The sequence below is a fragment of the Ramularia collo-cygni genome, assembly GCF_900074925.1.
Source record: "Ramularia collo-cygni strain URUG2 genome assembly, contig: RCC_scaffold12, whole genome shotgun sequence".
Classification (NCBI taxonomy): domain Eukaryota; kingdom Fungi; phylum Ascomycota; class Dothideomycetes; order Mycosphaerellales; family Mycosphaerellaceae; genus Ramularia; species Ramularia collo-cygni.
Window position 1 is genome coordinate 636,152 of NW_019716266.1, and position 13,651 is coordinate 649,802.

A 13,651-nucleotide genomic window follows, 5' to 3' on the forward strand; every position below is an offset into this window, starting at 1 on the left:
ATGATGTTTCGTGGCGAGTCGGTCGTCTGCTGATGCGGGCTGCGTATGCTATGCTATGCTATGCTAAGGTACCTTAGTATGCGATGGGCGCAGCGTTTCAAACACCCGATCCAGATGGGTGCACTGATCGTGATGATGGTGGAGGGTAGAATAATGATGACAATCTAGCGGGAACAGCTCGACTCTTTTCTATCTATCTATTCACCTTCCCTCCACTCGGCCTGGAACTCTGCCTAGCTACAAACTACCTCAGAGGATCCACCATCCTCGATGCGTTGCTTGCCTTTTGCTGCGGTAGCCAACCAAGTTTGCCGTGTAGCTCCGTGCGAGCTTCCTGCAGGAGGAGGTGCGAGGTAGCAGCACGCCGCTATTGCCATTAGCCAATCACCATCCCCCACTAAGCAAGCGCGACGGCAATCTACGGCAGGCTTGGCCGCCTAGCGTGGAGGACCTGAAGCCAAAAGAGGATAGTCTCCAGAAAGCGCTTCCCATGGAAAGCGCGCTGAGAGGCTCATGTTTCAGGCGCCCCCAGGGAGTGTTGACTCTGTTGAGGGTGCGAAAAAATGGTCCTACCACGGTCCCAGAGCTTGGAAGGTGTTTGTTGTTGGCCATGGCGTTAGGAGAAGAAGGTCAGGGGGCCTCGAACTCACAGGCGCATCTCCATTCGCTCTTCCAAAACCTGAGGAGGGAGTACCAAACTCTCCCGTCCACTACCACCACATCGATTCGGCCTCGGGTCCCGTTCGCTGCGATATGCGTGCCATGGACCGTGGGATGCCCCGGCACCCTCCAAACCCTACTCATCCCTCCTAACAACTCATCATCATCATCATCATGTTTTTCTCCTCTAGCCGAAGGAATTAGGAAATCCAGCCTCTGCACCTCCATCACACTCACTACTGCACCGTGGAGATTCCAATCCACGTCCACAGCCCTACCACTGTTACAGCCGCTGAAACCCAAACACCAGCCCGTTCCACCCGTCACCGAGCTTTCTCGCAACTCAAAAAACGCCTCCTCGTTCCATCGCAGTCCTTCTAGAAGGAAGCACGGGCTACAAGGACAGCTGTGTACAATAGGTACCGCCGTACCTAAGAAAAGAAACACAAGAAGCTCTGCTAGGACATGCACGCAAGAGATACCTTCCTGATCCGATCTCTCCGTGCCAGAGATGGGAATGCACCATGTCGATCGCGCTTTGCTGTAGGTGATCAAGCCACCTACCCGATCACGGGGTTCTGAATGTGTGTGTTTTGTGCGGTACTTCACGGTACCTACAAGGAGAAAAAGACGGGCACCGCCCGCTTCACACATCCTTCAGGTAGGATTATTGACGACCCGGAAATAGCAGACTTGCCGTCTTCATCCGCCTTCCTTTTTCTCCAGGTCATGTCATCATGTGAAGGATGGATGGACAAACAAGGCGTCCATGATGATGTGAGTGTTGTACAGCGATAAGCTTCGCACCGACACGACACCACATCCTGTGCCAAAACACAGGTGTACAGCACACCTCGGTCTTTCGGCACGAAATTCGATGCGACGCGCCGTGCATACACTCGGGCTGCCTACAATCCTACAGTAGGTACTTTCAATGCGTGTGAAAGTATACCGGGGTATACGCGAATGACGACGATGATCTAGGATAAGGCGCGCTATCTMTACAATCCTCCGCAATCCATACTAATCCAGAAGCCTGATAGCCGACCGACCCATGGCCATTCCAAGCACGTACTATGATGAAAATTGCCGAGTGTATGTACTACGGTACGGTACGGTAAAGGGAAATGGAAGTCGGGTCGGTCATCGAGGAGGGCGGGAGTTCGGATCAAGTGGGTTTCCGGAAGTACAGCGGCTTAGAAACACTTGGAAATGCAGTACGTACTATGAAGTTCAAAGTACGTATCTTGTAGATTACCTTGTGTAGTGTGCTGCTCTGTTGTAGGTACATGTAGGTAGTAGCTCTTTCATCATAATTGTTACATGTATTGTCAGCTCTGATTATCAATTCTCACATATGTGGAGAAGATTTTCGCCATGCTCTCCGCATCCTCATCCTCATCGTCGTCGTCGTCGTCGTCGTCGTCGTCGTGGTAAGGCTAAGTAAGCCCCAATGAGAAAGATATCACAAGGCAGACTTACCTCCTCCTACATCTCTCAACACTCGACCAACATATCACAATTACTAGAACACTACCTCCACGGAGAAAGCACCCCTAAAACCAAAAGAACCTCCCATCCCGTCCCTTTCCCCCTAGAAATCCACGAGAAACAATGTCTCAGAAACCCTGATCCACCCTCCCGTCTCTCTTAGCAGCCCCTACCTCAATATCCGGTGCAAAATCACACTACAACACCTTCGCTCCCTTCTCAAACCGCTCTAAAGGATAGCGTCCGTAGATGTTTTCTCCTTCTTTTCTCGATCTGAAACATAGATAGATTCTAGCCGAGAGATCATAGATCTAGGCTTGGATCTTCATGTCTTTTGTCTTGAAGGAGATGTTGCAGGAAAGAAGCTTTAAGCATTTCTGGGCTACTTACTTACGTTGATGTAGGGAGTGATAGACTGAAGAAGAAGAAGAAGAAGAAGAAGAAGAGGAAGGAGAAATGCCGACGGGAAAGCTGGATGGGAATCGTCATGTGAGTGGAATGAGTGGGTGGGAATGTTTCATATTATTCATCCGGAGATGTGTCGAACCTCCCTTGCCCTGCTACCAACATAAAGAGGAAGTTGTAGTGGTAAAAGTCCAGAGCGATCTCGATGAGGTCTCTTTCTTCTTTCTTTTTTGGTGTGTACGTGGATGTCTTATGCGTTGCCACGGATACATCTTATTCCATCTCACTCGTCATCCGATTCCTCCATATTAATAACTGGAAGTCCCGCGTCGCTGTCATCGCTATCATCCTCTTCATCAGCCGCAACGGCAATGGTCTGTCCTGTGACTTCTCGAGCGGGTAGGATTGCTGTCTGTTTCTGTGTAGTGATACTTGACACGCTGGGCGCTGGATCGAGGATTGCAGTTGTGGGTACATCAGTCGTKAGGATTCGCTCGACGGATGGGGAAGCTCGGGCGCGTTTGATGGCGGTCTTCGAGGAATCCTCGACACCTTCTGCCGCTCTGCGTTTATTGACTGGTTGCTCGAAAGCGAATGTTGGAGGCTGCTGTATTGGCTGTTCGGCCAAAGCGGTGAGGAGTCCAGAGGTGGGTTCTGAGTCTTGTTCTTCGATGTCTTCTTCCATGGCATCGTCGTCGTCGTCGTCCTCATCGGCTTCATCTTCAGATCTTTCCATTTCGTCTTCGTCATGGTCGACTTTACTGATACTACGAATTGGAGGAAGTCTCGGTCGAAGGAGTGCTTCGGTCTCTGGTGCTTGACMCTGAATTCTTGCAAGCATTGGAAGTAAGCTCGCCTGCACACGTGCGCTGTTGGGTTTCTTGGTGGGATTCAAGACGCTTGCTAATAGAAGATCTTTGTCTTGTGTCAGCACTGCTGTGCGATCAATCTGTGCGCGGATTTTAGGCAGGATGCAGGTGGAGTCCAGCCGGGTTGTAGCAGTGACCAATAACTGTCGGGCTACTAATTGGAGTTCTGGGAAGGTCGTTGGGTGTGTTTGGAAAGATTGTGCGCTTGCAAGACCAAGTTGCTGTTTGATGCCAGCTTGGGTTCCGTTAGTGGCAGGTGCGGAGGCGATATCATCGTCGGGGAGTATGTCTTGACAGCAGGCCTTGAGCACTGCTCCAAGCTCTGATGCTTCTGTTTTGGATGAAGAAGGACCAACAAGGTCGATGATGTTGTTCAAGATACGGTAGATGGCGCTCCGAACTTCAGGCTGAGAGCGCTCTGCGTGAAAAACTCGCAACAAGTCATCAATTAAACCTTGTGCCCAGCCCACAGCGTGCAAGTCTAGACGTTCAACGAGAGCACTCAAAGTCCTCATCGCGGCGATGTGAACTCTTGGCAAGACTGCAAACATGGCCTCTCGTTCGTCCTTGGAAATGTGATTGTTGGGTTTGACAAAGTCCGGCTTTCCTGATTGAGGCAGAACGTTTCCGAACAACCTCGAGAGCAGGTCTGTGATTACGCCGACTCTGACGTTGACATTGACAGGAGTCGCTGTTTCCAGATGGGAAGTCACGATGTCGAGCAGAGAGATGATCCTGTTCCCTCCAGCATACACTCCTTTCCAGGGTCTCAGACCTGCCACATCGTCGCTCTCCATCTCGACTTGGCCATTATTCCGCTGGTGCAAAGGCACTGAAGGTTGTACGCCGGTAGTTGACTGCCAGTCCTCCACGATCGAACGGAAGACACGGTCGCAGGTTGAGTGCGTAGCCTTGATGGTCGCACTGATTGTTTCGTCCCATTTCCCACCCGCACCCTGCTTGGGAGTGCAGCTAGCAATGAGAACCCATAGACGATTGGCCGCTTGCTTGTGCTGTGTGCTGTAGTGGCTGCCACTCCCCGTCGGAGTGGACGTAGAGGAGACGATGAGAGCCAACACGGCTCGCAACTTGACATCATTCTCTCGGAAGAGCGTTGGATGTTTTGGCAACAGTACAGCGAATGCTTCCAGGACAGTTTGAAGCTCGCCGGTGGAGCATCGTTTGTTTTCAATATTGGCCAGACAAGTCGGGATGAAGGCCTTTAATGCGGGCGTGGTGATTTCTCGAATGAGGTTGGAGTAGTCCCATGTCAGCATGAAGATGCGAGTGAGAGTCAGGACGACCAAGCATCGCGTCGTCGGCGGATCTGGTTTCTTGAGGATTCCCAGCAAGCTTTTGACCCAGACATTGCATTTGCTCAAAACTTCCACCCCTCCCGCTTCGATGGTGGCTTTGGTGAGAACGACTGCCGTCCACCTTCCTTCCACCGTCCGATCGGAGAGGAGAGTGTTGAGTTGAGTTTTGAATTTGTGGGTCAGAATCGATGCCTCGCTGTTTTGCTTGGAGTCTGTCGATGCAGAAAGCAGACCTCTACAGTTCCAGATGCCACTGGCAATTTGAGGGGCAATTTGGGGAAGTTCCTTGGTGGGGGTGGAAGATATGCGGTATGATAGAGCGCGTAATGCGCCCACCGAGGATGCCGTCTGAGCCATTGATGTGGCTATCGAGGTGTTTGAATGTTGGAGGAACTTTTTTCCCTTGGAGACCAATGCWTGCATGCATCCATCAATCTTGCATAATTTTATTTCATTTTAGGTTTCGCTACCGGCCGTGCACTACTACAACGCCGTGCGCTAACGGTTCGCTGGCGTGCGTCAACGACGGACAGGTGAAGGAAGCTCCTCGACTGTCTATTTTTGAAGGAAAGTGTGGTTTCTGTTTGAGAGTCGGCGGAGATGTGGACACGATAGACTTGTGTTCTGCCGTATCGTCTTTGCGCCAGAAGTCGGGGGAGAAAACGAGAGAATCCTCATCCCAGCGTCACCGACATCGATATGAGCCTCCACCGCGTCCCCAACGCGGACAAGGGAGCTCGATATCTCGGACTGCTCGACCATGCCCTGTGCCATGGGCAATGGAGTGACGTGCCCGAACTGGCGAGAAAGGTGGAAAAGCATGCGCCGCAGAGGAAATGTACAGACCATCCACCCACCCATCCATGTCCCTCCATCTCCTCCCATGTTGATCGCTTCTCCCAGCTCTCACCCTCGCCGCTCGAGCCGAATGCCACGTCGTCACCGCCTCCCACCGCCCGACATCTGCCTCCTCCGCCACGACGACGAGCATCCACGGGTTGACCGAATTGCTGCCTCGATTACGGGAGGCGGTCACTACAGCAGAAAGTACCCATCCCGATGATGCAACCATTGCCAGCACATGTTTGGCGGGAATCTACTGGCTGCAGGAGGCTCCTCTGGAAGCACTCAAAGTGTTGGATGCGGGTGCGGGACAGTCCTCGGCAGGTCCAGCTGGAAACTCGACTCTGGGCTGGCTAGAAGTGTGTCAGGTTAAGGCGGCCTACATCCACGCGTCGTGTATGGAGGCGAGTGGGAGACAGAGCGAGGCGAGAGAGTACTACCATGCTGCTGTCCTCCGCACTCCCGGATATCGGAGTCCCGAGCTGCGAAAATGGACGGAGAGACTGTTGGCCCAGGCATGTCTCTACAGCGTCAAGACCATCCCATCGCCCTCCACGCAGGACTTGGGCGAGACATACACCGCCTTCAAAGCATGGGGCGAGTTTTGGGAACGCATTCCTTCCAAGGAGGAAACGACGACATCAGGTCAGGACATTCCCCGAAGACAGGTGTGGAAGGCCTACTACGATCTGTTGTCCACCATCTTACAGCGCGGCCTTGTCTTCAACCCCGACGCACAATCTAGCGAGGATCTGTTCATTCTGCCTCTCAACACATCCACCAACCAACACACACATCTCAAACTTCGCCAGCGGTCAGAGATGCAGCGTGTGGAGTCGACGCATGAATCCCTCCTCCTGGCCGAGATCAAGTTCCCCAAAGCCAGCCAAGCGAGTACGGAAGTGGAGGCATGGGCGCAGCAAGTCATGGCGAATTGGAAGGTCTACTCGGGCTCGGCATGGACGGATGCCGACCTAGGAGACGGCGGCAAGACGGGCGTCTCCCGCTCGGTGCTGGACATCCTCTACCGAGCAGCCACAAAGAGCTTCCATTCCACTCCCATCCTGAGGCATCTTTTCACGGTTCATGCCGCTCTCGGGGAATTCGACTTGGCCCTGCATGCTTTCGAGAGCTACCTGGAGATTGTCGACAAGGGCAAGGCGCGGGCCGAGAAGACCGGGCAGCTTCAATTTGGCTTGGATGATGACGATACTGCAATGCTTACCGCGGCTGAGGCTGTTCGTGTTCTCTGCCGCTATGGTGATAGAGAGCATGTCGAGCGAGCCGTGACGGTGAGTGGCTCGATGCAAAAGTGGCTGGATCATAAAAGACCGGCAACCGCGGACAGCACGACCTCTGCCTCCTCCTTGTTGCAAAAGACCACCCTGGCCGCAAACTACAGAGCATTGGGCATCAGCCAAGCACACTGGGCCCAGCTCACATACGAGTCGGAGGAGAGATCCAGATTGTTGACCGAAGCTAGCAACCACCTCATGCGAGCCCAAAGGTACGATCCTGCCAACATTGACACCGCATATGCTCTCGCTCTTGTGTTGGCAGAAACGCGGGATGTGTCCGGTGCGATTGAAGTCATAAGAGGCGTCATCGAACCCGAAGAGAGTCCTGTTGTACTCACTGCTGGCCTCGCACCAATCTCACCCTTGGAGCGGAAAAGGCAACTCATCCCACTCTGGCATCTGCTAGCTTTATGTCTGACTGCTCAGGATGATTTCGAGGCCGCTGAACAGATGTGCCAAGCTGCATACAAACAATTTGGCAATCCAATGGTGCTGTTCGGTCAACCCATGGAGACTATGCTTCGCGATCCTGAAAAGGCGACTGTCAAGCAGCGAGGTCTCATTGATCATATGGAAGGCTTGGAGAAGGAGAGCATTCTGCAAATTAAAATGACAGAAATCATGCTACTTGAGCTGACCGAGGGAGCCGAGACTGCCGTTGACCTTGCGGACGAGCTGTTGGGTCTCTACTCAAGGCTGTTTGGCAGCCCCGATAACAAAGTAAGCATCATGAAGCCGACTGCGACATCCGCCGTTCCACCGCCCTCGAGGCTGGGAGGAACATTGAGAAGCATTGCTGGTAGCATCCGACCGAGGTCTAGACGTCGTAGCAATGCCACTGGCACAGTCAGGGCGCAATCTGTGGACTCTGAAGCCGCCGGCACATCTTCCCCTGCCTCTCGCGAACTGGCGGATAGAACAAATGAACAGCCTGCTGCTCCCCCTCCGATCTCGATCACTGTCCCGGACGACAGCCCAGCTTCTGCGGAAAAGTCCCACGGCCACCACCTTCATCTGCCCCACATTCCGCATCATCCTTTTGGTGGACGTAATCACGGCGGCGATGTTGCTGCAGATTCGAGGAGCGCGTCAGATGCCGGAGGAAGCGAGGGGGTTGAAGAGAGGAGCACTCCATCCCGTTCACAGGTCCAGCCTAGCCTAAACACGGGGCAGCCGATGGGTGAAATCCCGCACAACGAACCGCACAACGAGCTACCACCACCGCCTGGTCACGTGGAGCAACCTCCAACCCAAGATGTCAGACTACCCACGGCCCATCCGGCCTCCAAGTCGGTGGTTCCCGAAACTCAACTCCTACCCATGCATGAGAGACGGCATCGATTCGGCGTTCTCGTACGAACATGGCTCTTCATTGCGGGTTTGTACATTCGGGCGGAAATGTACGACGATTCCGAAACTGCAGTGCAGAACGCGGCAAAGTTTGTCGACATGCTGGAGATTGAGCTGGCAGGGTCAGATAGCGGGACTAACGCGCGAAGACTGTTCCATAAAGGCTGGGGTGGTGGTGACAGCATCGATGCGTTGTGGGCAGATGTTTGGTCGACTGTGAGTTTGATGAAACCCGAATTCTATCTAGCATATTTACTGACTTTTCCACAGAAAGCGCATCTCGCATTGGCCCGCGAGCATCCTTTCGAAGCCATGGCGCAATACGAACAAGCTCTGTCACATTTCCCAGACCACCCGGCCGGCATCATCGGCATATCAAATCTTCTCATGGACATCTACGAGGAGAAGCTGCCCGCCGAAGAACCCATCGTCCCACTCCGCCCTCTCCCCACCGCGCCAATCGCGCTCCTAGGCGACGCCAAACCCACAGTCTCCCGACCAACCTCCTCGGCCTCGACCGTCCCATCCAGACGTCCTTCCCTAGTCAGCGACGTGCCTGATGTGGAAACCACCATCCAGAACCCCACTCCCGCAGAGCTCAACCGTCTGGCCGCGCGCGATCGAGCGTACATGCTCCTTGCCAATCTCACTAAACTCGGGGCGGGATGGGATGATTCCGAGGCTTGGTTGACGTTTGCGCGAGCGCATGAACTTGGTGGGGAAATTGGCAAGGCGAAGGAGGCTTTGTGGTGGGTGGTGGAATTGGAGGATTGGAGACCTGTGAGACGTTGGAGGGATGTCACTGCGGGGGTTTATGCGCTTTGAGATGTATGTGTGGTGTGATGATGATATACCCCCTCTTTTGCTGGTGTCTGGCTAAGGTATCCATAGAATTGTAGAGATTGGTTACGGGGGAATATAGTAATCGCGGGTCTTCTGATGTTTTTTTCCCAATCCAAGAAGGTTTGTTATTTCGGTGAATCATGGATGGTCTTAACAAAGTAGGTAGCTCCGAAGATGTAAGGGGTTTCAACGTTGTGATGAGAAAAGGAGAGAGAAATCTGTTTTTGATCGTTGATTCTGCTGCTCGCTATTGCCTAKCTAGACAGGATTGTCTAGAAAACATTCAGTTAACGTAAGGTATGGTCTAAAGACAAGGTATACGAACATCGCCTAGTACGGCGACCTAAACGGGCTATAGCTCAAATAGCCAGCTTTTCGAGTGAGGCATAGCCTACATTTATAGCGGATAGAATGATTATATAGCGACTTCGGCAAGGTTTCGGGGGTGTTTAAGAGGAAAGGGGATAGCTGTGTCATTTATTGGTAGGTCTCTCGAATGGTGCATCTCTACATTATTCAGACAACTCGACCGAACATCCAATTCCATCTATCGAGAATCAGACCCATAGGTCGCTGGTCTAGAGGCTCATACCTCTTAACGCTGATGTGCTCAACTGGGGATGGTCTGGGGTCCTGGTTGACGTTCTTGCCAACAGGCGGGATCAAAAGCCCCAAAATCTGCCGTTCCTTTCGCCCATCTAGCTTAGAGCCTGTCTCCATAGTTACTCGCGATGCCGATCGTGCGAAGAGTTGAAGAAATCCAACAGTATGGTCGATCCGTGTGACTACCGACGTAAGCTCATTGTCGTCCAGCTCGTTCTCGTGTTCGTCTTCGTCATCGCCACAATTGGTGATGTACAGATGTAGGTTGTCAACCTCATCGGTAGCAAGGCCTAATTGGTAGGCAATTACCATGCGCAATTGCTCTGGGTTGAGGACATCAGTTACGTCCATCAGGCGATAGTTCCAGGCGTCTGGTGTAACGAAAATCCATTTCCGTAGTCGGTCTTCTGTGGGCATCATATCCGCAACCTGAGTGGCTTGCCCTGGGTCTGACTGAAGCTATTGTCCTCTAGAGCTTGCTGGCGTTGCCTGATGTCCAACCATAACTGACGTTGGTCCCGAGAAGTGCTGCAGTTCAGGGGCCTCTTCGCCTCGCGTTCCTCCTRGAAGCTCAATCGCCGAATTTCTGCGGCAAACCACCACTTTGAGCCACTTTTCAACCTTCAGAGACGCGCGATCAAAGAGCTTACCATCGGCGAAGAGTGATCTGATTCGCTGATCTGCCTCTGGAGCCGGATCTGACTGCGTGCGCCCACGCAGAAGTCTGGATGTTTTCGAGCGAAATCTCGGCAGCTGTGGTGCAGAGATGCGTTTTGTTTCGACTGTCGGGCCACTATCATTAGTGACGAGCGAAACACTTTCCTGATTGTCGCGGACCGGATGATGCTCCTTCACTTGATTTTCCGATGGCGACCCGTTCGAGCCTCCATCAAATTCCAGATGCCAAATAAGCGCACTATCTCTCAGTACATAGCTTGCTTTACAGCTGAAGCCTGAGTCAAAGCAGAAAGTCTCACCTGCGATGATCGGACGAAGCGTTCTGTCTCCAAGTCCGGCGTACTCCACGTCGTGTCCTTCAAAGCATCCAACAAGGAGCGTGGGTGGGGTGATGCCGCAATCCGTGTGAAAACTCATTGTTACATCCCGCCTTGTCCCCAGCGTACTCATGAAGAGATTGCCATATCCGATACATCGACTGATGTTTGCAGGTTGGAAGGAGCCGCCTTGGTGAGCCGGAACAAACGTGGAGTCATCCCATCTCATATATTTCGGCCATTGCCCTTCAATGTACGCTGAAGTAACTGACAGTGACATTCTCAATGACATATGCGGCCAGATGAATGGCTTTCGCGCTATGGTAAGCTCCACCGCAGTAAAGCCATCTAAATCTCGGCAATCAACAGACGCTAGTTCTTGAACTCTGTCAAATATCATATCGGCTTCATTGTCAATGAGGCAGATCTTCCCTGGCCAGGATATGAGAGGTCGACGACGTAATCTTAGGGCAATCCGCTTATTTGGCGTGTCAGCGTATTGGCAGTTCAGCACCGCAATGACAGTATGAAGATCCTTGACGCCACCAACTACAGTGTTGGATTCTCCGTCAGGGCGTACTAGCAAGCTGAGACGGAGGCCCTTTTTGACAAGCTCGAAAGCCCCATCACGGGGATCGGGCAAGGCAGCAACTCGGTGCGCTTTGCTGAAATGTTTTGTAGAGGGCGCGAACAGGATCCCGTTGAAGTTTTGCCAGACGAGAATCGAATGATCCTGCGTATCTGGGCCCCCAGTATTAACAATTGCATCTTGCAGTCTCAAGAATGCCGCGCTGCCTTCGCCGTATAGTAGGGGCATGTTTACGCCGAACAGACCTAGCATTGAATATGCTTCATCTTCGGGCCTATCTCTAGTCAGATTTCCCGCCGCCCGTTCAGCCGACGTAAGAGGGTGTGCGCAGCATAGAGAGTCATTGTACCATTTTGCCGAGACGAGGGGAAAAGAGATGAAGATGGAGAGATAGAGCCTAACGTACCTCGCAGTCTCTCGCTTGGATGCCCACGCCATCCTCTGCGCCACACTCGCAGATGATAGCTGTTCTCTGTCTTTGAGAACAGAGCATGATATTCCAGTGATATCTGAAAGCTCTTGGACGACTTCATCCTTTCTTCCAATAAGCTTCCAGGCTGAGTCGTAGAACTCAACCTCACATGGCGCAATGAGTTCTTGTAAAGTCCAACCGCGAGTGAACCATCGGCTTCTTGATACCGAATCATTGATCTCAATTGTGTCACCCTGTGAGTGAACGTAAGACTTGAAGCAATACCGTCCGCTAGCATGAACGTCGGACAAGTAGGCATAGCATTTTCTTGCTCGGTAGTACCATCGGTACATGGAATTGATAGCCTCCGACAGTTCGGCGCTYCTGCTCTTGTCGATGCAGCCTGGAACGATGGTTAGCGTGGGATGGGACTCGAAGAGTAAAGCAGGGCTGCGTACAAGTGTCAATCCATACGTATTTGATCTGATCTTGGAGTGCTTGTGTGCAAGTGTACTCGATCTTTTTGTAGCCCTTCATGCTGCGGGCCAGGTCTTGGTGAATGTCATCAAATGTGACTTCTTGCTCGCCCCATGTATGCGATAGGATAGCATAGACTTGGTCATTGTTAAGAAAGTTCTCCAGTCGCCTGGTCTTAGCGTTAAGGAGYCACATGTTTGGCAGTAGCTCTGTCGAGTATAAATGAGCACTCTGTATCGCCGTTTACATATCAACAAGAAATCTGGAACGTGGTCTCCCCTAAGCTGTTGTTTTCTCGCGCAGACCAGCGGCCGCGCTTCTTGATATGACGGCCGAGTCCTGTTCGCTTTCCCTTAGATGATGAGGAGTGCCGTGTCTAACTAAAGTACTAGGTCAAAGGATCTTTGCGAGGCTGTGTAAGACTTACTCCTACACGATTTCAGCCGCAGACTACGATAGCCAGTTATACCCGAAAATGACCAGGGTGTTGTCAAATAGATCTACAGCCACCCTCGTACCTCGGGGAAAGAGCCCAACATTATGGTTGGAAAAGGCCATACTCTACAAGCTCGAACTTGGAAACATCTCAGTTCACTGAACCAACACTTTGCCGCGTACAATGTATAAACTCGTTATAAATCTTCGGATACACTCGTTCAGTCGCCGTTGCCAACCTTTCTCTTACTAGGCAGATTTTACTCCGATTCGCGAAAGATGCTGTAGATCCATCATTCCACTCCTGTTCATTCCTTTCCAGAACTGCGACATCAACACACCGCCGTTTCGCCCGTTGGTCCGCGATCACTCTGTGTTGTTCAAATACAATGAAGATGCTGCCTTCTTCTTATGCCATCATTTTTGTAGTCAGGGGTCAAGGGTTAGGGTTAGGGCTAGGGTTAGGGCTGAGGCTGGGGTAACAGATCCATCTCGTATCGATGGGAGCATGATCCTTGTACTTTACAGTCTTGGACATGCATAGAGAGAATCTTAAGTGTTGTTTTGGAGCAACATATTATGGTCTCTTTCCACCCTTCCTTCTGGCTTAGTATATGAAGATCGCGTCTTACGCGCTAGAGCGCTGAAGACATAACTCCTCGATGTTAGTGAGCGATTCGTTCGCAATGTTCGTGCAGAAATTTTGTTCACTTCCCTCCTAGATCTGGGATTGCCTCCTTAAGTGACACTTGGGTTTCTGTCTACCAGTATGATCAGGAGACAGTGAGCCAACTCAAACTTGATGACCTAAGAGCAACGCTAATAATCTTGCAGACTCAAGCTTTTCCGGCGTCTGTTCGACATCACCACGCTAAGCACAACCAACGAGGGCAGTATTCTGTCCGTTTTCCGTTGTTGTTAGCCTCTTGGAAACAACAGGTGCTATATTGCTCTAGCGAAGAAATATTGTTGGACCAACCTGCACTACTAAGGACGAAGGCAATCATGAGACTGAATGGTCCGGAGAGCTACGCAATGCACCGATCTTATCAAAATACTCCGTTT

The 13,651-nt window shown here is 51.9% G+C and overlaps 3 protein-coding genes; 1 reads left to right on the forward strand and 2 right to left on the reverse strand.

Annotated features, from left to right (window-relative positions):
• Positions 1 to 2,839: 2,839 nt before the first annotated feature.
• Positions 2,840 to 5,098, reverse strand: RCC_07759 (uncharacterized protein; the record flags this gene model as incomplete). The annotated part of the gene is made up of 1 exon (XM_023773014.1): positions 2,840 to 5,098. One exon carries the CDS (start codon positions 5,096 to 5,098, stop codon positions 2,840 to 2,842), a length of 2,259 nt encoding a protein of 752 aa, XP_023628782.1.
• A 342-nt stretch (positions 5,099 to 5,440) lies between these two features.
• RCC_07760 (uncharacterized protein) lies at positions 5,441 to 9,057 on the forward strand (the record flags this gene model as incomplete). XM_023773015.1 has 3 exons in its annotated part: positions 5,441 to 5,579; positions 5,645 to 8,448; positions 8,503 to 9,057. The coding sequence occupies 3 exons, from the start codon at positions 5,441 to 5,443 to the stop codon at positions 9,055 to 9,057; spliced, it is 3,498 nt and encodes a 1,165-aa protein (XP_023628783.1).
• A 1,080-nt stretch (positions 9,058 to 10,137) lies between these two features.
• Positions 10,138 to 12,346, reverse strand: RCC_07761 (uncharacterized protein; the record flags this gene model as incomplete). XM_023773016.1 has 4 exons in its annotated part: positions 10,138 to 10,460; positions 10,656 to 11,536; positions 11,669 to 12,077; positions 12,133 to 12,346. 4 exons carry the CDS (start codon positions 12,344 to 12,346, stop codon positions 10,138 to 10,140), a joined length of 1,827 nt encoding a protein of 608 aa, XP_023628784.1.
• Positions 12,347 to 13,651: the final 1,305 nt, after the last annotated feature.